Source organism: Stomoxys calcitrans, chromosome 5, assembly GCF_963082655.1.
Source record: "Stomoxys calcitrans chromosome 5, idStoCalc2.1, whole genome shotgun sequence".
Taxonomy (NCBI): Eukaryota; Metazoa; Arthropoda; class Insecta; order Diptera; family Muscidae; genus Stomoxys; species Stomoxys calcitrans.
This window is the reverse complement of record NC_081556.1, coordinates 123,850,367-123,873,351: the sequence shown is the minus strand read 5'-3', so window position 1 is coordinate 123,873,351 and position 22,985 is coordinate 123,850,367. Positions and strand designations below refer to the sequence as shown.

At 39.3% G+C, this 22,985-nt stretch overlaps 2 protein-coding genes across 3 annotated transcripts in view; both read left to right on the top strand.

Moving 5' to 3' along the window:
* The first annotated feature begins 2,742 nt into the window (after window positions 1–2,742).
* Window positions 2,743–4,067, top strand: LOC131997625 (uncharacterized). The gene has a single exon (XM_059368683.1). It carries the CDS (start codon window positions 3,882–3,884, stop codon window positions 4,059–4,061), a length of 180 nt encoding a protein of 59 aa, XP_059224666.1. The 5' UTR covers window positions 2,743–3,881; the 3' UTR covers window positions 4,062–4,067.
* Window positions 4,068–4,766: 699 nt separating this feature from the next.
* Window positions 4,767–22,985, top strand: part of LOC106091612 (upstream-binding protein 1) — a 64,627-nt gene continuing 46,408 nt past the window's right edge. Inside the window, exons 1-3 of one of the 2 annotated variants that reach the window (XM_013258185.2) lie at window positions 4,767–5,105; window positions 18,861–18,978; window positions 19,060–19,281. In XM_013258185.2, coding sequence (XP_013113639.2) covers window positions 4,767–5,105; window positions 18,861–18,978; window positions 19,060–19,281 — 679 coding nt within the window. Of the gene's footprint in view, window positions 5,106–12,271; window positions 12,506–18,860; window positions 18,979–19,059; window positions 19,282–22,985 lie in introns of those variants that run through there. The other variant, XM_059368681.1, reaches the window with a different exon arrangement.

The following is a 22,985-nucleotide window of genomic DNA, read 5'->3' as shown; positions in this document are numbered from 1 at the left end:
TTTATCTTGATTTTTTTCTGTAGGAAGAAATCACTTAAAAGACTTGATACACGAAATCCAAGCTAGGAACTGTGAGCCGGCAGACGGTAGGCACAGTAAACGGATGCTTGGTTAGGGCTCCTTATCAACGCCATCGGACCATAACCAAGCAACCAAAACTTCCGCCAATGGTGTGTTTATCTGTGTCCATTCCGCCTGTATGTCTGGCAACTTCATTTTAGTTATTGATTACAGAATAAAAAAAACCTTTCATTCTAGTGACATTCAATCTTATAGTTAAACAGCTCTCTCCTATGGCAGCTTAATAAACAAAATAATTGTTTACGTTTTTCTATCAACTTTTTTTCTGTCAGTGTAACTAACTAACTAACCAGTAGTTATAAGGAATTGTATAGAACAAAAAAAAGCACTGTATAGAACTGTGTGAACAAACAAATGTACTGTATGGAACAAACCAATTATATTGCCAAATGGTGAATTTAATATATACCGTCATCTATTTTTTAGTTCTTGTCCAAAGATAGAACTTGTTGCGAACTGGCAAACTGGTTTTACACACATCGGTGGCTGGATGGTAGGGTATTCATTCAACTCATATGCGGCTTTGTGACAACAACAGGTTATCTTAACTTGTTTGTCGATTAAAAGTATTTAGTTGTCTCTGCCGGCATTGCCAACTCTGCTGAAGTTGGCAGCGCCGTAATGCGTACACGTACAGCATTGTACACTTGTCATATTAATTAAAGCAGCCAAGCAGCTAGCTAGCTGTGGAAGTTTGGAGTGCGGGAAGGTGTTTGGGGTCCACACATTCATTAGTTACTTGGGTGTTCGCTCTCATTTAATTTAGTGTAGCTGGAACATAACAAGATTTTCGAACAGAGAACTGGCGAACTGTATTTATTACTTATGTTATCACGGCACGTCGCGCCGCCGTAGACGCTGGCAGTGGCAGTAATTTGTTTTTTTTTACTTGTTTGTGTTTGGAAGTTATTTTATTTCATGTCGTCCGTCAGTCGTGGTAAATACGTCGTCGTGCTTGAAACATTATAACGTATGTTTTTTGCGTTTTTCTCTCTCCGTTGAGGAAAGAAAAATTAATCCAAAAAATCAATCCTGAATAACTCGCTACAAAAGTGAAAATCGTTAAATCGCTAGGTCATTGGTGTTATCTACAACGATATCAAAAACAAAGAGCAGAAAGTGAAGAAGAAAAAAACAAAAACAATAATAACGACAATAACGTCATAATTAACAGCTGTGCTGTGCTTTTTGCTGCCGAATTGATATTTGAAGCAGCATTAAAACATTTGAAACGTGCTTATCAATGCCCTGAAAATGCTAATTGTTGATGAATGGGATGATACCATATTTTAATTAAAAAAAATCTTAATTTTTTTTACAAAAAACTTCTTATGCCAAAGAAGGCAAAAGTTTAAAGTTATTTGAATTTTTTTTAATCATAAACAAAGAACGTATGTGCCCCTCCAATGAAATATATTGAACATGATCCCAATCTAGGCGTTTTGTCTGTGGTATTCTCTCATTGAACTATTGCCAACACCACTGTCACCACTAACACCAACAGTGAACAACATCAAATCAATTGATTGTTTTTCTTTCATTCAGTACTAATTGTTTGATTTGCTTGATTGCATTCCACAATCAATTTGATATATATTTGTATATTTGAAACTACATTGAGATTTTTAAACACCATACACGTAGAAACGATACAGACGATCAAGCGAATTAATGAGTGCTACCCCTGCTGCTACTTCAATCTACCATACTACAAATACATGGCAACATCATAGAGCGTTATACTCTCACAGTTACTGTTATCTCTCTTAGGCCAACAACCAAATAGAAAACCACACAAATACAACAACAGAAAGAACTGCCGCCCATCAAGCAACATCTCTCAACAACAAACCCCGGCCTTAAGTATCTTTATTATTTTATTATTATGGTTGTTGATGATATTGACTGAACAGCAAAAATTATAAAATAACACAACGAAACAAAATACAAGACCATACCGAGCCAGTGTGTGTGTGTGTGTGAGTTAGTGGTATGCGTGTAATAATATATGTACGTCATTTTTCATATCATACGTAAATAACGTAACAAACAAAATTTGCATTTCGCTTGTTTTGTTACTCGGCGGCTAGCTATCATTCGTGTGTCGCTGTATGTTCGATCTTGTCTGGCCGAGCGGATGACGGGAGGAGAAATTGACGAATGTTGATTGAGACTCGAGTCTTTAACTAACCACTTACTGCTGTGCTAGTAGTAGCAAGTGTTTTTGTTTTTTTTGGACCCCATTGTCATTGATGCTGGTCTCGCCGTGTTCTTACTCGATTTGAAGCTGTTGCTCGGTTCGTTTGTAGTTCGCACGCGCATGGTTGTAATCAACCAGGTTCTGCTACGATGCTGGTCTCCTTCTGCCATGCGAAGCACAGCTTCGTTGTGTTAAAATTGCTCCATTAAAAAGTGTGAAAATCCGCAACAACAATAAAAAAAAATCACACAAAAATCCAAAATCCATAAATTAATCAAGCAAGTCGTCTATCTGCATATCTGAGGACGGTATAAAAAAGAGGCAAATCTAAAGTTGAGTCTAAAAAAAAAATAACAAAAAGGTGTGATATTTTTTCCTTTTTGAAAAGAGAAAAAAACGAAACTATTAATTACTGGAAAGCACAAAAAAAGTGCTAAAAATTTTTTGTTCCACAAAAAAAAAAAAAAAACAAAAATACAACAATTATAAAAAAAAAAAAAAATAATCTGGCTTATCAAATCCATTCATGTGTATTTGTTTCAATGTACTCTCATACATCAATAACACAGAAAAAAATCGCATAAAAAAATTTACACAAAGAAATCGCCACAAGTAAACAGAAAATCAAAACCTTCATTAAAAACGTGAGTTAAACTCTCAGATTTATAAAAATCAATGTGTTAATACAAGAAACTTGTTCGAAATCTCTATATGAGTTTCTTGAAGAAAACAAGGCTAGCAGATTGTCTGAAGACGTCGAACTACCAACAACGGATAAAAAACCCTTAAACAAAAATCGCCACAAAAAATTTGAGAAATAATTAAATGATAAAATATTTAAAAAGTGTGAAATTTCTTAAATCACAGATATCTATTCTTAAAAGATTCTGAGTCTCTTTTAAAAACAAAGATTTAAATAAACATACTGAGGTACATAAAAGAAAAATTAAAGAAAATCGAGCTTCAAAAAAGTATTCGGAAAAAAAATCATAAAAAGCTAAGAAAAATTGAAAAAGGGATTTTCAAGAAAAAAATCCTATTTTTAAAGAAGAAACTGGAAAACTAGAAAAACCTCGAAGGAGTAAAATCAATTAATTGGGTGTAAAATATATAAAAAATTTAAAACGCCAGAAAAATTCTATAAAAAAATTCCTAAACTATTAAATACTCAAAGTAATTGGAAAAAGCAGTGACATTTTAAACATTCTAATACAAAAATCACAACTACAATTTTTATATATGAAAATATTTCTCAAAAACAATAATAATTTGTGTGTTAAAAACAAATAAAATGCATACCAACAATCAAAGTTTATGATATTAGAAAAAATAAAGAAATCAAAATAAAAAAGAAAGAAACCAGAAACCCAAGAGCAGCTTTTTAATCCTTAAAACATTTCACTAAAGATTCTAATTTAAATTCTGCTTATCCCAAGAGAATTCAAAAAACAATTGTCAAAACGGCTGTTTTAAAAGGCAAAGCCTGGCTTGCTGCTGCAGCATTCTCAATTCCAAAAAAAAAAAAAAATACAGAACTCAGTTTGTTGTCACATTACAAACGAAAGGAGAAATTTGATTTTCAACCATAAAGTTGCAATAAATGGAGAAAATTGAACGTCTTTATCAGAAGTTGTCATCCCTCAATGAGTATCCGGAGAGTTCTATGTGCCTGAAAAACAAGATGCTGTTAAAAATCGAAAATACTTTATTGCGTAGCCATCGTCAACGTGAGACCACCGGTATTAAGAAGCTCTACAATTCCTTTTTTGTATTGTTTTAATTTCACCGGCCATTGTCGTTACGTTTCGCTCACAATACAACATAACAACAACAACAACAACTCGAACAAGTATAAAACCCGCCTTTTTTAAAAAACAACAAATAAACAAACAAACAAAAAAGAGAGTACTTTAAAAACATAAAAAAAATATTTTTTTGAAATCAAACTTGAACTAAGAAGGTTTTTTTATAGAAAAATTAAGTAGTAGTTAGATCTACTATAGATTTGTAGTGCATTAGTGAAACGTAATACATACTAAACCATGCAAGGTTGTTAGTGAACCTCTCATACTTTGGGAAAATGTGAAATGTCTTCCCCGAAAAGTTAATGGTGAAAAAGAATTTCAAACAAAAAAATAAGCTTGATTTTGTTGATTCTCATCAAATTAACCAAAAACAAAAGGAAAGAAAAATAAAAAAACATCTAAATTAAAAACGCATCATAAGCCACACCGTGTTTCTTGGCGGCCTGCAGTAAACGCCGTCGTCTTCATTATCGTCTACGCTAATCGCCCAACGCTTTGTTTGTGTCCTCTAGAAGTAGAGTGTAATCCTGTTTGATACGAGCTTGCTTCCGTTTGTCGTTTTTTGTTTGTGTGTACGGTTTGATCTTGCGTGCGTGCGTGTGAGTGTGCGTTTTCGTTTCGGCAGCATTATTATTGGTTGCGTTTAAGAGGATACGGGGCTGTCGAAAGCTCTCGGCCGAATGGCTTTATCGGTTGTCGCCAACGCCACCCATCAACATCAGCCAAGTTTTTTCGATTTGCAATCTCTGTTTGATCCTTATTCGTTACAACAACACCATCAACAAGAATTCAAATTTGTTAATCAACACCACCACCAACAACAACAACAACAACAGCAGCAACAATTAGAACTGCAACAACAGCAGCTTCATAATAGTCATCACGAACAACAACAACACAACTTGCAACATTCAAAATCTGGCAGATTCCATTTTACGGATTCAATGGATTTAAATAGCAGTCATATTAATCATAACAACAATAACAACAGCAACAACGATAACGATAACATATTACAGGTAAGTGCAGATTGTTTTGTGATATAAAGCCTAGTGTGAAAATAAAACCATTCCGTAGTCACAATGTAGTGGCAGAGCAGAGTGTAGAAATTTTCGCGATTGTAGAAAATTTTTACAGAAATGAAACCAATCCAGTGCCATAATGTTCTGGCTAAATATCCATATAGTGAAAATCACGATTAATGGGTTATTATTATCTGTTATCGCATGATATCGAAAACTATCAACGTTGCGCTGATATTCAATGCAGAACATCTTACTTGCAATGTATACAACTAAAATAAAACATGGCAATTGTATATCTTCTATGACTGCTAAGACTACATCTTCTATGACTGCTAAGCTTGCAGATAGGTTTAAGGTACTTTTAAAGTTTTGCCATCTCATCTGAGAACATGTGAATTCGAAAATATGTTGTCGAGGCATTTAAAATAAATTGTAAAAGTTAGACAGGACAGCAAGCGATTTTGGCGAAGACACCGGGTTCGAGACTGAAGGATTTTAATTTGCTTGACCATCGGCCTTCTCTGGCAAACCAATACTCTCTTTATGATGTTGAAATGGTAAAAAAAGGTTTATTGAGAGATTTGGTGGGAATGATCCTAAGACTCTTAACGAGCTCCCCTAATTCGGCTCGGTGATTAGCTGTACTGGCTACCCTAAAGGCTATAAGTCTTGATTTTGAAACGGCACCGCAGTCAGCCAAATGGGTGCGATCACCTGGAGGGCATTCCATGCCCAAAAGAACTAAAGCGAACATAAGTAATTCAGGTCCAAGAATCTTTGTTAATGTCGCTAAGGACAGCTTGCTGTTGGTAGTTGTCGCAAGGCAGAAGAAAAGGGCTGCATACCTATTTTGGGATAATCCTATTTTGGGATGTCTGTATACTCCGACGGCCGACGTCAATTAAGAAACTAGGCCACTTCTCGACAGACGAAAATTAGACTATGCAAGACACTGATACTAACTGCGATTTTATATGGTTTCGAGGTATGAGTACTAGTGAAAGCAGACGAGTCAGTGCTTGGAGTGTTTGAGAGACACTGATACTAACTGCGTTGTTATATGGTTCCGAGGTATGAGTACTTGTGAAAGCAGACGAGGCAGTGCTTGGAGTGTTTGAGAGAAAGATTCTTCGTAAAATTTATGGAACAGTTGGCATTGATGGAGATTAGAAGATCGAAACGCTCGGAACGCTAATCTACGTTCAGCTAATGGGAAAAATGCTCTATCATAGTCAATTAAAGTAAAGTAAAGATGGTATTATTCGTACTAAACTCCTTCAGTCTCGCAGACCTCAACAAGTCTGAAGGGGTTGTATCCTACGTATTCAACCAGTTGAAGCTGAAGGTGTAAAGAAGCAGCGGAGACTGAAAATCCCCCTGCCATTAAAAAAAGAAGGGAAAGGCGTCGAGACGGGACCAGACAAGCCCTGTGGGAGTGGGTCATCTAGTTGGATTTGGTTCAACACGTGCGCCGGAGAAGGACGGAACTTAAAAGGTACTTCGACAGCTGCAGCTAGTGACGCAAATATGGAGAAATCATCCAAACCTCAAGCGTCCAGCGTCCTGAGGAAGAGTTGTTCCACTGCTTTCTCAACTGCCTCTGGATACGTAAGGAAACTCAACATGACAATATCGAACGAGTTTTGTGAGGATGAACCCTTGGAGGACTTAGAATATGAGGCTAACACAACAGTGGTGAAAATTCTGAATCTTGCCTATGGTGCGGTTTCCGCAGTTAAATCACCACTCTTGTAAGGCCGCTTAGGCAGACATAAAGCTTCTCTAATGCGAGGAGGATTTGACGTGATTCTTATTCAGGAACCATGGGAGTGCGGATTTAATCTACCCAAAGGTAGGGGGAATAGAAGACACGGAGCCGTCGCTAAGTACTTAAAATTCAGTAGTAGCCAGCCTTGAAATTAATAACTTTCATTACTGGCTGGCTTCCCTATATACGGCACACGCTTCAGAGATGCTTCAAGTCTTGCTGATTGATGTTGAAGTTGCTGGTCGTTGCCACTTCTGCAGGGAAGTAGAGCTTCATTGTAGGAAGTGATCCTAATGCACATCGAAAGTGATCGAAAGTGACCTATACAAAGGAACATGAAGGATATGTGACTGGGAAGGTTTGTATGACAAAATCTCCTCTAATCATCGTTGTATAAGTTTCAGCCTTGGAGAAAAGACCACAGAAGCGGTCGTTCGGCTAAACAGAAGAAAGACGGATTAGGATAAATTTCGGCACATACTCTGCACGACTTTCCCTTCTAGACCAGAAAAGGGAGTAGAAACTGCGGAAGACATAAACATGATGGTCAAGCGGATCACGAAGGCCGCGAATGACTCGCTTGTGACAGCATGTCATAGAACCAAGCCAAGGAGCAAACAGCGACCCCGTAGTGGACCTCAGACCTTGTTGGTCTTAGAACGGATTGCAGAAAACTTTCCAACAGATCGAAAACCACAAGGGTACCACTCGGCACATATTCCGCACTTCTATCCCTTATAGACCAGAAAAGGAAGTGGAAACTACGAAGGACATAAACAAAATGGTGAAGCGAATTACGAAGGACGTGAATGACTCGCATGTGTCGGCATGTCATAGAGCCAAGCCAAGGAGCAAACAGCGACCGCCGGGGTGGAACCCAGAACTGGTTGTTCTATGGAAGAGCTGTAGAAAACTTTCCAGCAGGGCAAAAACACACAAGGGTACCACACGATTGGGAAGTTTATAAAGTTGAGCTAAGAGAAAATATAAGGGCGAACTGAGAAAGGCTCAGAATAAATCCTGCTCCTTTGAGGATACATCTGAGATGTCTAGGCAAAGGTAGATCCTATCTTCGCAACCTATTACTGTGGGATATATTCAGAAGTCAGAGAATGTAAGGACAATGTATAGTGAGAAAACACTAAAACTTCTCATTGAAACACATTTCCCGGGAAACTCTTCAACGTGACAAAGAGGTTGTCACTGATATACATTCATCGGATGTTATTGGGGATGTATTGGTCTGAGTCGTCATGCCCTGACGATGTATCACCGATTGAATTACAAGCCAGTAGACAGACTCCTTGGCTTGGAGGGACACAAAGGTCGTTTTCATTTCCAAAAGCAGGAAAATCTTACCACACGAAGGCGAGAGATTTTCGTCCTTAAAATCTGTCATCCTTTATACTGAAGACTCTAGGCCCGAAGGGGAACGAATGGCAGATGGTTTTAAAGGAGGGGGTTGTGAAAATTCCAAAACTATGTGGCTTAATGTAGACTTTAAGAGGTCTACCGCTCTGCTATCGCTGGCTAGAACAGATGTCTCAGTAAAGTGTCCGTCATGACAGGTCACTGTCTGATCGGAAAACATGTTATCAGACTGAAGATTGCAAGTAATCCCTTCTGCAGAAGCTGTGAGGACGTCGAGGAAGAAGAGACTATAGAACATTTGCTGGGTATGTATCCCAAGCTGGCGGTCAGAAGGAGTTCCACTTTAGGTTCTCATTTCTTTAAGAATTTGTCTGATTTAGCGCATGTGAACATTCGCAAGCTGTTGGGCTTTTTAGAACAATCTGGATGGCTCAACGGTAGGAACTAGAAGCCATCTCCCTTCTCCTGTTCCTGTGGTATCACAATGGATGAAAACGTCTGAGTGAGTCCGATGGCAGACTGACACTCAAACTAACTGAATGAAAAGTTTCAGAGGCAACAAATCCTAGCAAGCAGGTAGAACTCCAAAATTTGAACCAGCGACTGTGAGGGCAAGAAAGAGATGCTGTCGAAAATGGAAGAAGAATTGTGCTGTTTATGGGCTGAAGAAGTATAATAGCGAGATCGGTTCATATGGGAGTCTGTGTTCAAAATTTTAGCCAATTTGGATAATAATTACGATCTTCAGGGGCTCAAGAAATCAACTTGGAGATTGTTAATATGAGAGCTTCATCTGAACATTGACCTATTTTTCCTAGTTAGGATTGATTCAGGCACCTTAATCTGGAAGTGATTCTAAGCCGATCAGTATACTTATCTCCTTCTAAGCGTTGCAAACAAATGAACAAAGTTATAATACCCTGTACCACAGTGGTGGTAGATATATTCTTGATCGTCATGATATTTTATGTCGATCTAGCCTTGTCCATGCGACCGTCTGTCTGTCGGCAATCATATAAACCGATCTGGGGTCTTGACTTCTTGAGCCTCTAGAGGCCGCAATTCCTATCCGATTTGAAATTTTGCTGAAATTTTGCATGACGTGTTTTGTCATGAATTTCAACAACTGTATTAAGTATGGTTGAATCGATCCATAACCTGATATAGCTGCCATATGAACCGATTTTGGATCTTGACTTCTTGAGCCTCTAGAGGGCGCCATTATTATCCGATTCGGCTGTAATTTTTCATGACGTGTTTCGTTATGACTTTCAACCACTGTGCCAAGTATGGTTCAAATCGGTTTATAACCTGATATAGCTGCCATATAAACCGATCTTGGAACTTGAGCCTCTAGAGGGCGCAATTATTACCCGATTTGGTTGAAATTTTTATACAATGGCTTTTTTCACGAGCTTCAACATGGTTCAAATCGGTCTATACCCTGATACAGCTCGTATACAAAACGATCTCCCTATTTTACTTCTTGAACCCCTAAAGGGAGCAATTCTTATTCGAATTGTAAATTGAAATTTTACACAATGACTTGTACTATGGTCTCCAACATTCAGTTCATTTATGGTCCGAATCGGACCATGACTTGACATAACTTCAATAGCATAGCAATTCTTTTCTTTTATCCTTTGTTTGTCTAAAAGGAGAAACCGGCAAAAGAACTCGACAAATGCGATCCATGGTGGAGGGTATATAAGATTCGGCACGGCGAACTTATCCAGCTTTTACTTGTTATTTTTTAAATTGCATACCTGTGGGAGCAGTATACATATGTATATATAAACCTAATACACTATTATCTTTTTTTGAGGCACTCAAATGTTTGTTTTTCATAATTTAGTTTAGACACCAAACAATTAAACACAACAACTAACGGCAACTTTACCAGATCATTTCTAAATGCAGAGTTGCCACCTGGGTGCAATATTTTTTTTTTGGGTATCCCAAACTCATTGGCATATAACTTCTGTATTACTTTTGTAATACCTTGACGAGGATTGCTACCGCACATGCAATGTGGCTACAACAACTAGTTTAGCTACATAGTTCATTAAATCAGTACGTTCACTAGCTCAGTTAGTTCAGTTGGCGCACTAGTTCAATTAGTTCGCCACTTCAGTTAGTTCACCAGTTCAATTGATTCAATACTTCAGATAGTATATCAGTTCAGTTGGTTCATTAGTTCACTAGTTCAGTAAGCTCACTAGTTCAGTGAGCTGTTTTTGTCTCTTTCCTTTCACTGGACAGTTTTTTCCCTTTTACGAACTATTGGGTTGCCTAAAAACTAATTGCGGATTTTTTAAAAGAAAGTAAATGCATTTTTAATAAAACTTAGAAAGAACATTAATCAAATATATAATTGCTATTTTGTTCGATAACCTTTTGCCATCTTCCTGGCAAATCTAGTATTCCACGCTCATAGAACTTCTGGCTTTTATCTGCAAAAAACTGAACCAAGTGCGATTTAATAGCCTCATCATTGCCGAAAGTTTTACCATTTAAGGAGTTCTGCAAAGATCGAAATAAAAGGTACTCTGATGGTGCAAGGTCAGGGCTATATGGTGGATGCATCAAAAGTTCCCTGCCAAGCTCACTCAGTTTTTGGCGAGTGACCAAAGATGTGTGCGGTCTAGCGTTGTCCTGGTTTACTATCAACAATTTGTCCAATTGTTGACAGTAAACATCCGAATTAATCATTTGGTTCCTTGGAAGCAGCTCAAAATATACCACACCCTTCCAATCCCACCAAACAGACAGCATAACCTTTTTTTGGTGGATATCAGCCTTTGAAGTGGTTTGAGCTGGTTCACCATGCTTGGACCATGATCGTTTTCGACTAACGTTGTTGTAAACAATCCATTTTTCATCTCCAGGCTTTATCACCATACACATCTCGTAACTTTTTAGCAACCTGCTCCGCGTTTTTTCCTTTACGGAAATAATAAAGTAAAATATGACGAAAATGCTCCTTTGTGGGCTCCATATTAAAATGACGCCAAACAAACAAATGTAAAAAAATTTCGCGCACTTTTTTTCTAAAGCAAGCTAAAAGTAACAGCTGATAACTGACAGAAGAAAGAATTCAATTACAGAGTCACAAGCCGTTGAAAAAATTTGTCAACGCCGACTATATGAAAAATCCGCAATTACTTTTTAGGCAACCCAATATATACAACTCTACCATTCTACCACCTCATAGACATAGGTACTGTAACAAGAAGTTGTAAAACTCTATATGAGGCGCAATAATCCCCATAATGGACCAATTGCTAAGTTAAGCAATGGGCCCATCGTGCCATGGTCGGAAATGATTACTTTGATGTGTTACAAATGGAAGGGGAAATTGAGTTGCCTTCTTTTGGTATACACCCATGTATAACATCTGAGGATAGCTAACTGATATCGAAGCACGTAAAACAAATGGCTTTGAAATAAGTGTTGAAATCGAATATAGGGCTATATCTCTAGTGTTTACTATATGAACCTTTTTGAGTGCATCAAGTGTATCTAAATAGGCTGAAACCAATAAAAAAAATCACATCGCTATCACTGAGTGCATTTCTTCTCCATTCTCTATCTTCTTGCGTTTGTGTATGAGTACAGACTAAAGTGATAAGAAAACCTTCTCTACAGCCGCAAAGTTTTACGAGATAGAGATGTTCCAACAACACCGCCATCGTAGACTAACAAAACAGACTCAAATGTCAATGTGTTAAAGGCATTGGCTGGTATTTTATTTATTGTGGGGTCTTTTTGAAACAACAACGGACAGACAGACGGACAGAATGTTTTCGTTTTCTTTCGAATATGACTTCTCAGTCACTCAATTCCCGGCCCAAGGAGAGGAAACACCAACCATAGAATTATCACAGTGCTTGCTGGCTGTCTGGCTCACTTAGTTCAGAGCTAGAGTTGAGTAGATTTTAACGCGACCACCCCAATGCGACCTTATTGATAATGTTTTCGTTTGAGTTGGTCTCAGTAGAATTTTTATTTATATAAATAATTTAGTGTCTCGGACATGTAGTTGGGAAAAATTTCAAAACATTTCAAATGTTTATAAAATTTTTTGTCAAATAAATGCAATGCAGATATATTCGAATAGTTATCGATAGCAAGACAGCAGCACCTAGCAACTTATGATATATTGTGGTCTTTCCTTCAGTGGTGCTTTAGGATCGGCAAAATGTAAAAAATTAAAGCAGCCATAGACGTTGTTGGATCAAACGCATGTTCGAAAGTATGTATAATGATAATAATTGTCTTTTTTTTTTGTTTTGCTGTCTATTCGATAACTTGGAAGTGCAAAATACTATGGGAATTAGTGCAAATTAAAGTGTTAATTAACATCAGTTTTTATATATATTTTTTTAAAAAAGCCTGTTTTAATGTAATCAAAACAATAGTTAATTAAATTTTTAATGATGCACTGTGGGCTGTGTTAGAAACAAAGTGGAAATGAGTATGAGTATTTGATTTCGAAATGGATAGAGATATCTTTATTAATTGTAAAATTGACCACATCTTAAACACAATAAGTAAAACTGTGCTAAGTTCAGCCGGGCCGAATCTTATGTTAGAGCTGGCAAACTATTGATAACGCAACATTCGATATTTCTAATAATAAATATCGATAGCATCGATATAATCATTAATTTTCCATCACCAATATTTTAAACGGAAATCAGAAGCAATATTAATGCACAGACCGAATAAAACCAAATTACGAAACGCGTTCCCTAGTGGTTGGTGTGTGTTGCGATCTCTGGCCTTTTCCGTTTGCAAGGAAATATCTCCGATCATTGAGCTCGTCTCGAAAGAGAAACAAACAAAAATTGTAAAAGTTAATGATTTTTGCCCCAACAGGCAAAAACCTTGAAAATGAAAAAATTTGGACGAGGTCGGCCGGGATTCGAACCTGGGCACATGGAGCAACAGCGAGAGCCATTATCGTTGTCTAGCGTCCGAAGCCATCAATACAACTTCCAACAGATGCAAAGAATCATGTATATACCATGGGAGTAGTGTAATAGTGTAGACAAAAAGTCTGCCAACATATGCATTGGGGAAAAGTACAGCTAATAGACCGGGTTGTCGAGCGTGGTTAATGTGGTATTTGTATCATGGAGGCGTTTTTGTAATAAATTCGGTATAAGTACAACATATCAATGTATGACCCTTAAAGCCCTCACACCTTATATGGCTGATGAGTAATTCTAAACTAAATAACGAAACGCATCCCATATTGGTTGTTGTGTGCTGCGATTTCTGGGTTTCCTTTTGCGTTTGCAAAGAAAAATCTCCGATCATTGAGTTCGTCTCAAAAGAGAAACAAACAAAAATATAATAAAGTCAGTGGGAAGTAATGAGAGAATTCATTGTACAAAATTTTAACACAATTAGATGAAAATTGAGCCCCCTATAGGCACAATGTGTCTTTTAGGATAAATTCAGTGTCGGATGGCATATTTTTGATCAATTGTGCAAACAAATTTTGCTTTACCGACAGTATCTATAGGAAATAAATCAAATGATATTCAGACAAAAAGTAAAATATTGATAGTGTCATCGTTCTTTTGCCCAGCTCTATCTTATATACCCTCTAACATGGATTGCTTTTGTCAAGTTCTTTGCCCGGTATCTCTTTGGTAGCGAAACACCAGATGAAGGAAAGGTATCGGGAGAAAAGGATAGAGAAGAAACGTCTATTTCGCAGAAAGAAAAAGGAAATGGAAAGACGTGAGCTTAAGCGAATGGAGATATACAGGATTAATAACCTCGGGAAATGTTACCAAAGAATTAAACATTAAAACGAAGGCTTTGGTGCAGGCATATCCTCCTGCAGAACAAATAAGGAAATCTTATAACTGATACATATAGTATGCTTGTGACCAGTGTTGCCACACAGGAAAATTATTTCCTACCAAAATTTAAGAAAAATCCTACCAAACAAGACCAATACCTACCAAATGTTCTACAAGCCAAAAATTAGGTATATGTTTTTTATAACCACTACCGAAGAGTTGACCATTTTACCATTCCATTTGCCACACCGCAAATAATGTTTTAAACATTACAAAGTACTAGATTGTCGTCATTCATAGAGAATCTAGACATTTCTGACCGTCTGTTTGCTGAAATAACTCCACAGCATAAATCATACATGACGTACATCTTAATGTAGAAACCTTTATACCCATCTCCCGAAAATAAATCTTGTAATCTCGTATTTTGGCCCGATTTCAATGTCAAACCCTGCCGGATTTGGATAAAGCCATCTACCGATTTAAGTGTTTGATCATAGAAACCGATTTTCGCCATCACAGTGAGTTGCATGGACCCCTCAACAAATGAGTATGAACCAGATCTGAGCATATTTGTACACAGCTGCCACATAGCCCTGTTTTTCGATTAAAGGCGTTGAATGCACAAAAGTCACATTCCCTACCTAGAATTTACGAAATGTAGAAGAAAACGGCAACAGCAGCTAGTGTCCGACGATGGCGGCGAAGAGGATCCCGCAAAAGCAATCCGAACAATGTCCAAGTAGCAGTGCCCCGACTACAAGGCAGCAGAAGCCGATGAGTTGCCCGCTGAACTATTTAAGACCGAAGGCGATACGCTGATAAGGCGTATACATCAGCTCTTCGGCACGATCTGGCTAGAGGAACGCATAGCCGCTGATTGGAACCTTAGCATACACAAGAATGGAGACTAGACGGACGGCGTACTATGTGAAAGATTAAAACGTACATTTAATGAGATAATTGAGCCCTATCAATGTGGCTTTAGACCTGGTAAATCCACCTTAGACCAGATATTTACACTGCGCCAAATCCTGAAAAAGACCCGAGAAGGACAAATCAACACCTACCATCTTTTCGTTGACTACAGAGCCACTTTCGACAGCCTTATCTGTACAAAGGTATTTCAAGGTATTTCACGAGAAGTGTGCTACTCGCGTATGAAAACATATGCAACTCGCCTATGCCGACGATATCGACATCATGGGTCGGTCACAGGAAGTGCTAACTGCAGCCTTTGAAAGGCAGCAAATCCAAAATTGCAAAGAAACAGGGCAAACTTCGCACATATCAACGACCGCTGTCCGATGCAAGTTTAAGCTCAATTATAAGAGGTCTACTTAAAATTGATTCTGAAAGGCGTACCGCAGTGCGACATCTTTTTGTGGAAAAGTTGTTATCACCACTGAAAATGTTTTCTGATATTCCCGCCTGATATTCATTATATTTATATTCGTTTGCGTTAATGGACAATAAAGGCGTCGTATGAACCACGAGCTGTATGACGACGATAGCATAGTTACACGTATCGAAATACAAAGGCTGTGTTGGCTAGGTTATGTTGTCAGAATGGATGAAGAAGCTCCAGCAAAGAAGTCTTTTGAAGGCAAATATGGTGGTACACACAAACCGGGACGACCAAAAGGCCGTAACTTGGTGTCTTGGAGGTGGCTAAGCCCCCTAGCTACACCAATGTTTGGCATCTATGACATTTTAAGTCGATCTCGTCATGTCCGCCCATTCTGTTCTCTTTGATCCATCTGAGTAACATGATCTTCCAGACGGCAATACTAGGGTTCTGTCAATCTAAGACTGCGCCGCTGGCAGCCGTGCCTTGCACTTGACCTTAAGAGTCGTCTCAGGTAATCGGTAGGAAACCTCTTCCAGGTTTCCTCGCCTCGATTATGCCGCGATGGTATGACCTGACCCTATCCTCTATCCATTCTCCCATCGCCTTATATCTCTTAGTTGCGATGGCTGCCTCACACTTAATCTGTATGTCTATGGGTCGCATATCTAGATTAGTCTAGTGCCCTAGTGGGTATAGTCCTGATCGTTCCGCCCATGCCAAGACAACATGTTCTCTGAACCTGTTGTATAATCCTTATATCGTTTCTCCATCGTAGTTCACCAAACTACTGAGGCGTAAGTAAGTATTGGTCTAATCACATCCCGCCTCAGTCTGCATAGTGCCCGACATCTGTGAGTCTTCTCGGTACGCTCCTGAATATAATACCTCCATTTCAGTTTCCTGTCTAAGATCACTCCTTCGAAATCGTTCTATTGAGGAAACGTGGTGCGTTATTTGAGCCCACATATTTGAGCAGATTTCAGTCTTTTCTTGGTTAACATTGAGACCCCTAGGTCTAGGTTAGTCGTATGACATCTGCAAGACCTTCCTCAGTCAGCATCCGCAATAAGTTATTGTATTTATGGTGTTCACCCATAAGAGTGGCGATAAAATGCCCCCCGTGGCGTGCCCTGCGCCACTTTCTTGTATGTCATGGGATCCACAATTTATCCATTTGTTCCAAAGCATATGGTTTATCCAGCCTCTAAGGACCGTGTCCACCCAGTACTGGTCTAAGGATTGGATCAGTGTGTCGGTTTGCACATTGTTTAAAGCCCCCTCGATGTCAATGCATACCGCCAGGGTGTACGTTTTGGCATCGAAGGATTCGTGCAGGGCAGTCTCCACCAACCTTCCCTTAACAAAGGCATGCTGTTTGCATCTGAGCAGTTCGCTGGATGTCCTACTCTTTATCATGGTGTCTCTAAAGATCTAGAACTGGTCATATCGAAAAGGTTACCCGACCACTGCAGTGTGTATCAAGCAGATATCCTTGCAATTAAGGAAGTGGTGGAATGGCTAAGATATAATGCCATAACGACGATTGGCATAAATATCTTCTCAGGCAGCCATTAAATCCCTGGAGGAGCCGTATTTCTGAACACAAAAACCGCCCTCGACTGTCGCAGATCTCTCAACGAGATAGCTGAACAATTCAAAATTTACCTGTTCTGGGTGCCGGGCCACAGAGATATCCCAGGGAATTGTAAAGCGGATGAGCTTGCGAGATTAGAAACTACCCTACATATTCCAGGGATACTTGTATCTGTGGATATGCCACTAGCAACATGTAAGCTAAGTTTTCAGGACCAGGCCCGAAAACAACGGAAGATAGATGGTCACAAAGAGGGGGCTGTGAGCATTCCAAAACTATGTGGCATAATCTAGACTTGAAGAGGTCTACTGCTTTGCTGTCATTGGCTAGAACTGAGGTCTCAGTCATTGTATCCGTTCTACTCTTCAAGGTCAATGTCTTATCGGGTCAAGGTCAATGTCGAGAAAGGAGAGACTATAGAACACCTTCTGTGTGTGTGTCCCGAACTAGAAGGAGTTCCACTTTAGGTTCTCATTTCTTTTTCTGTCAGCCTAAACGCAGGGGATGTCCCCTATGAACGCAGTGCATTGCGTTGGCGAGAGGAATTTAGGAATTGGAGGGTGGAAAAGGATGTAGTGCTTATTGACATTTGTCTTAAATCCTTGGATGTCAAAGTGGGTGGGAAAAACATTAGCCGGAAGTCGATTCCACATACGAACGGTTCGGGTGAAATAAGAATTCTCTCTATAATGCATTGTGCGGTCCGCTGGCCAATCAATTACAAACGGGTGTGAGTTCCTGGAATGCCTAGTATCCCTGACATACATCCTTACATCAGAAATAAGAAGACGAATTTCAGACGAACACAAACCATAAAAGTACCAATAGAACAGCGCCAAACAACCCACATTGCGACGATGATGAAGGGAGGCAATAGAGTTGGATACCCCACTATCCCCAATCAACGCCATCGCTCTTCTCTGTACACGGTCCAGTAGATCCAGGGATGGTTTTGAAGCTCCAGGCCATACATGTGAGTTTTACTCCATTTTCGGCCTTATGAAACTGGTGTAGATGTTAAGAAGATCAGACGATGTGAAGTAATTCTTACACCTTTTAAGGAAGCCACTTGAATGCTTATTTCGACACCTCAAATACTTGTTTAGCTCAACGGGCATCTCTTTGTATTTTCATGCCCAGAACATCAAGAGCTTCTGATTGCTCAACATCTACACCGTTGATAGACAAAGATGATCGTAATGGGTCAGCGAATTGTTTGTGTGACAACAAGCAGCACTGAGTCTTCCGTGCATTAAAATCTACTCGATTCATTTGACCCCACTCAGAAATGGCCAGCAAATCCTGGCAGAGTGTATTGACCATAAGCCGCCTCTTGTCTTCAATCTCTCGTAGACTAGGGCTATTGTCGAATGAGTACGAATGACAGAGATTAATGTCAACCTGTCTGATGTAGCGATCTGGATGTTTCAACGGTAGGAACTAGAAGGCATTTTTCTTCTTCTGTTCCTGTGGTATCACAATGGACGAAAACGTCTAAGTGAGTCTGATGGCAGACTGCCACTTAAACCTAACCTAACCTATTAGGGTGTCCACAATACGTTCCATGGTTTTGAGAAGAAAGGACGTACGGCTTGTGGGTCTGTAGGCTTTTGGTGTCGCATAACTTGCTTTGCCGGGCTAGTGTATAAATACCACCCTTGCCTCCTCCAAGGCTTTCGGAGTTTATGCAAGTTCGAGGCACGCTGTGAAAATATACCAGATGAGGCGCCAGATAGTCGGTGACTTAAATGGTTTGAAGCTCTTTAAGGCTTCCTTTAGCATAAATTCTGTAATCCCATTATTCTCAGATTCAATTATTCTCTTCTTTCTTTTGTTTTGTTTTCAGCAAACACAAATCAATCGTAATTTAATGAGTGGATTTCTTCATCAACATTTCGGAGCTGAATATGAACCTGTTATAACATTTGTTGATTCACCACCCAATTCTGAAGAATCTTGGCCGGGTAAGTGTACAGTTTCTCCTGTGGCTAACAAGTTCTAAAGGTATGATGGTGAATAATAATAATAATCACTCTACTCAATAGAGGATCAGTCGAAAGGATCACCAGGACCACAAATAATAGACGTTCAGACTATCTACTCGAACGGGGGAGCACGTAAAAGACGAATGGATTGGGATCCATTGGATTTAGGTCAAAGCGAAAGCAATGCTTCTCCACCCAATGGCGAATTACCAGCCAAGCTATCAGCCCATCAATTAGCCGATCTAAAGGATAAAGGATATAAAAAGGAGAAATTAAGCAGTGGTAAGTTGTTAATCGTCTTAAACAAACAAAACGCAAAAATTATCTCGTTTTACTTTATATTTAGTTAAATATTTTATGCATTTAAAAGTGAACATTTATTGTAGTTTTTTTTTTTTTTTCTTTTTTTTGCTCTTCAATTGTTATCACTCTATGGCTAATGCCTGTGTTTACTGTTTTTAAATTGTATTTCACGTTGCGATAACCGTTTGTCTAAATGCCCCTTTGGGTCTTTGGTTGGTGGCCGAGGGAGCGGCGGTTGAGAAAAGTCTTAGCCGAGTCATTCTGTTTTGAGATTATCAGCCACTTATCACGGCACAATCGTGGCCACCAAACAAACGAAATTAAATTTCTAATTTTATTCTTTCAAAAAAAAAGAAAAAAAAAAGGAAAAGCCAAATAGCAATACATTTATTCATATGTTATAATATTTGGCATATAATGTAGACCAAGGTTGCCGACATGCATGAAAAAAAGTTTGCTACTGATAATGGCTAATTTAGTTTTGCACTTCTAATCGCCACAGAATCATGCTAAGGAAACAAACTAGCGATTTTTTAAACTGTCAATTGTTTAAATCAACACAAATACATGTGCAATTGGTGTGAAAAATGTTAATTTCACTATTCTATAGCAATCAAAAGGTGTTAACTGACCGATCAGCTTTGTTTAGTCCAGAGCCGGGTCTTCACAAAATTCATACCTAAGGAAAATTTTGAACTTTTATGGAAAACATGGGCACTGGACGAGATTGGGAAGAGTTGGAGACGGTCAAGCATCTACTCTATAAATGCCCCGTGATGGCGGGGCGGACGTGTAGAATTATGGCTGAACATCTCTTTTCTTCTCTAAGCTCAATATAGTCTTTCGATCCTCTAGTCATTCTGGACTTCTGTAGGGGCCCGAGGTGGCTGACGGGGTAGATTTCAAGTCGGTGAGACTTTTTTCGGTCTCTACGGTGGATTTTCTTTCTCTCTCTCTCTCTCTCCCTCTCCTCTCGTCTATCTCTCTCTTTTTCTTTTTCTTCGGACCAGGGTTGCCACATTAATTTGGATGAAAATCAGCACTTTTCAAGAAAAAATCGGCATTTTGGGCCCTTCAAAGTTAAAAATCGGCAAAAATCGAAACATTTGTTTCAATAATAAAACGTATAGTTTAAATAGAAACAATAAGTAAAAGGGTCTTAAGTTTGGCTGAAGGTGGGTATGAATACACCATAATGGATATGTCTTAACCCGGGTAAAAAATACACCTTATGTGATCTCTAACTATGATCACATTTATCAGAGAGGTCCAAGAGGTTTTTTTTTGACGAAATCAAATAATAATGCGTCATTCATGGGAGACCGAGATTTGGTACGATTTAAACCGGATTTGGGCCTGCGTCTGTTTGTGAGGATGCAGGCTGGTATCGGGGCCGATACAAACGTATTGTTTTCGGTGGAGTATTCGTACTTACTCTGGCCGTCTCGCAGACCTTAACAAGTCTAAAGGAGTTGTATCCTACGGATTGAACTTGTTGAGACTCAAGCGGTAGGGTTGGGGAATCAGAAGACGACTTAGCCGTTGTTGCTGAACACTTGTCTGAGGAACTATCAATCATACCTCAAAAACCGGATTGCAGGAGACCGAAAATCCTCCTGCCACGATCGTTTAAAGCAGAAGGGGAAGGCATCGAGATGTACTCGACAAGCCCTGTGTGGGTGGCCCATCTGGTTGAATTGGGCTCAAGGTATGTGCCAGCGGGGAAGGACGAAACTCAAAAGTTAGTTCGACAACAGCAGTTAGGACAGCATCTATGGAGGAATCTCCCACACTGCAAGTGTCCAGCGACCTGAGGAAGAGAGACCCCACTGCTTTCTCAACTGCCTCTGGATGGGTAAGAAAACACATTGTGACAAGACGAACGAGTCTTGTGAGAATGAACTCCTGGCGGACTCAGAAGAAAAAGGTAAAGCAACAGTGGTGGAAATTCTGAATCCTGACTATGGTGCGATTTCTGCAGATAAATCTCCACCATTGTAAGCGGCATTTAAGGTCATTCCGATAGCAGGAGGATTTAACGTGGTTCATATCCAGTAACCATGGGTATGCGAAGAAAATGGTTCGTGAACTAAGAATTCCTGGATATAAACTACTCAAGGGCACGGGGAATGGGAGACACAGAGCTTGTATTATTGCAAAGAGTAATCAAAATGTTTTTCCTCTTCCGTCGCTAAGCACTGAAGATTCAGTAGCAGCCAGTCTTGAAAGTAATAAGTCTCATTAATGACTGGCGTAGGCCACCGTGGCGCAGAGGTTAGCATTTCCGCCTATGACGAATCCTGGCGGAACCATCAGAAAAAAAATCAACTGTAGTTTTCCCCTCCTAATGCTGGCAACATTTGTGAGGTACTATGCCATGTAAAAACTTCTCTTCAAAGGAAGGCCCCTTATCATTGAGCTTAAGCTTGAATTGGACTGCACTCATTGGTATGTGAGAAGTTTGGTCCTGCTCCATAGTGGAATGTTCATGGGCAAAATTTGCATTACTGGCTGGCTTTCCCATATATATAGCACACGATTCAGGGATGCCGCATTTAGGTTGTTGCCCACGCGGACGACGTCGTCATCATGGTGGGTGACAGTTTCCTCTCTACTATTACAGACCTCGTTCAGGGAGCTTTGCGGAAGCCGGCCGGATGGGCGACGGCCAACGTGCTTGCCATAAATTCCATAAAGACTGAACTGGTCCTTTTCACCAGGAGGAGGAAGCTGGGTGTTTTTAGGGGACCTGTCCTGGATGGGGTGGAGCTTCCGCTCTCTTCAGAGGCCAATTATTTGGGCGTGATTCTTGACCAGAAACTAAGTTGCAGAAGAATCATCGCACTCTACTCCTGTCTTAACTCAATAGGGAGGAGTTGGGGCCTAAGGCGGGGTTAGTGCACTGGATGTTTATATGGTTTTCCCCTCCTAATGATGTCAATATTTGTGAAGTACTATGCCATGTAAAACTTCTCAGCAAAGAGGTGTCGCACTGCGGCACGCCGTTCGGAGTCGGCTATAAAAAGGAGGCCCCTTATCATTGAGCTTAAATAAACATACTTTATGGGATCTTAGACCAATATTTCGAAGTATGTATAAATGAATGACGAAGTTGGTATATATATTCCCGCCTGTGGTGGAGGTTATAAAAACTGTTATCGAATACACGTAACCCGAGAAAAATTTACCTTTTCTTTTGAACATACCTCGCACATAGAAAATTTTCCTATTGCAAGTTTACAATATCTACACAGCCATAAATTTTGGTGGCATCTGCTTATCACTTTTATTATTTGCACTCTACTGTTCTTTCTTCCACTTTCAATGCACACACACACACACTAAAAATAAATGGTTTCAACACACCCTTTTTATGGCAAAGTGATAATATTAAATGTATATATTTTTTTTAATATTTATTTATACTCATAATACATTTAACCTTTTAATAAACAATAAACGTGCTACGTGTTAAATGCTGGCGACTTTTAAACAGTTTTTTTATCTGCCTGCCAAAATGTTGGCCACTAGGGGCCAGTTAAAGGGCAAGCGAATGCATGCTTAAACGAGATTGAATTAAATGCGTTACATGGTTAATATTTATACAGTTACAACGACGTAAAGCGACGTTTGTTTCATATTTATACAGTGAGCAGCAAAATGCATGGTACCCCAAACAACAA

Bases quoted from the DNA above. Each gene is read 5' to 3' on its own strand.
- LOC131997625 (XM_059368683.1), top strand. From the start codon at position 3,882: ATGGAGAAAATTGAACGTCTTTATCAGAAGTTGTCATCCCTCAATGAG.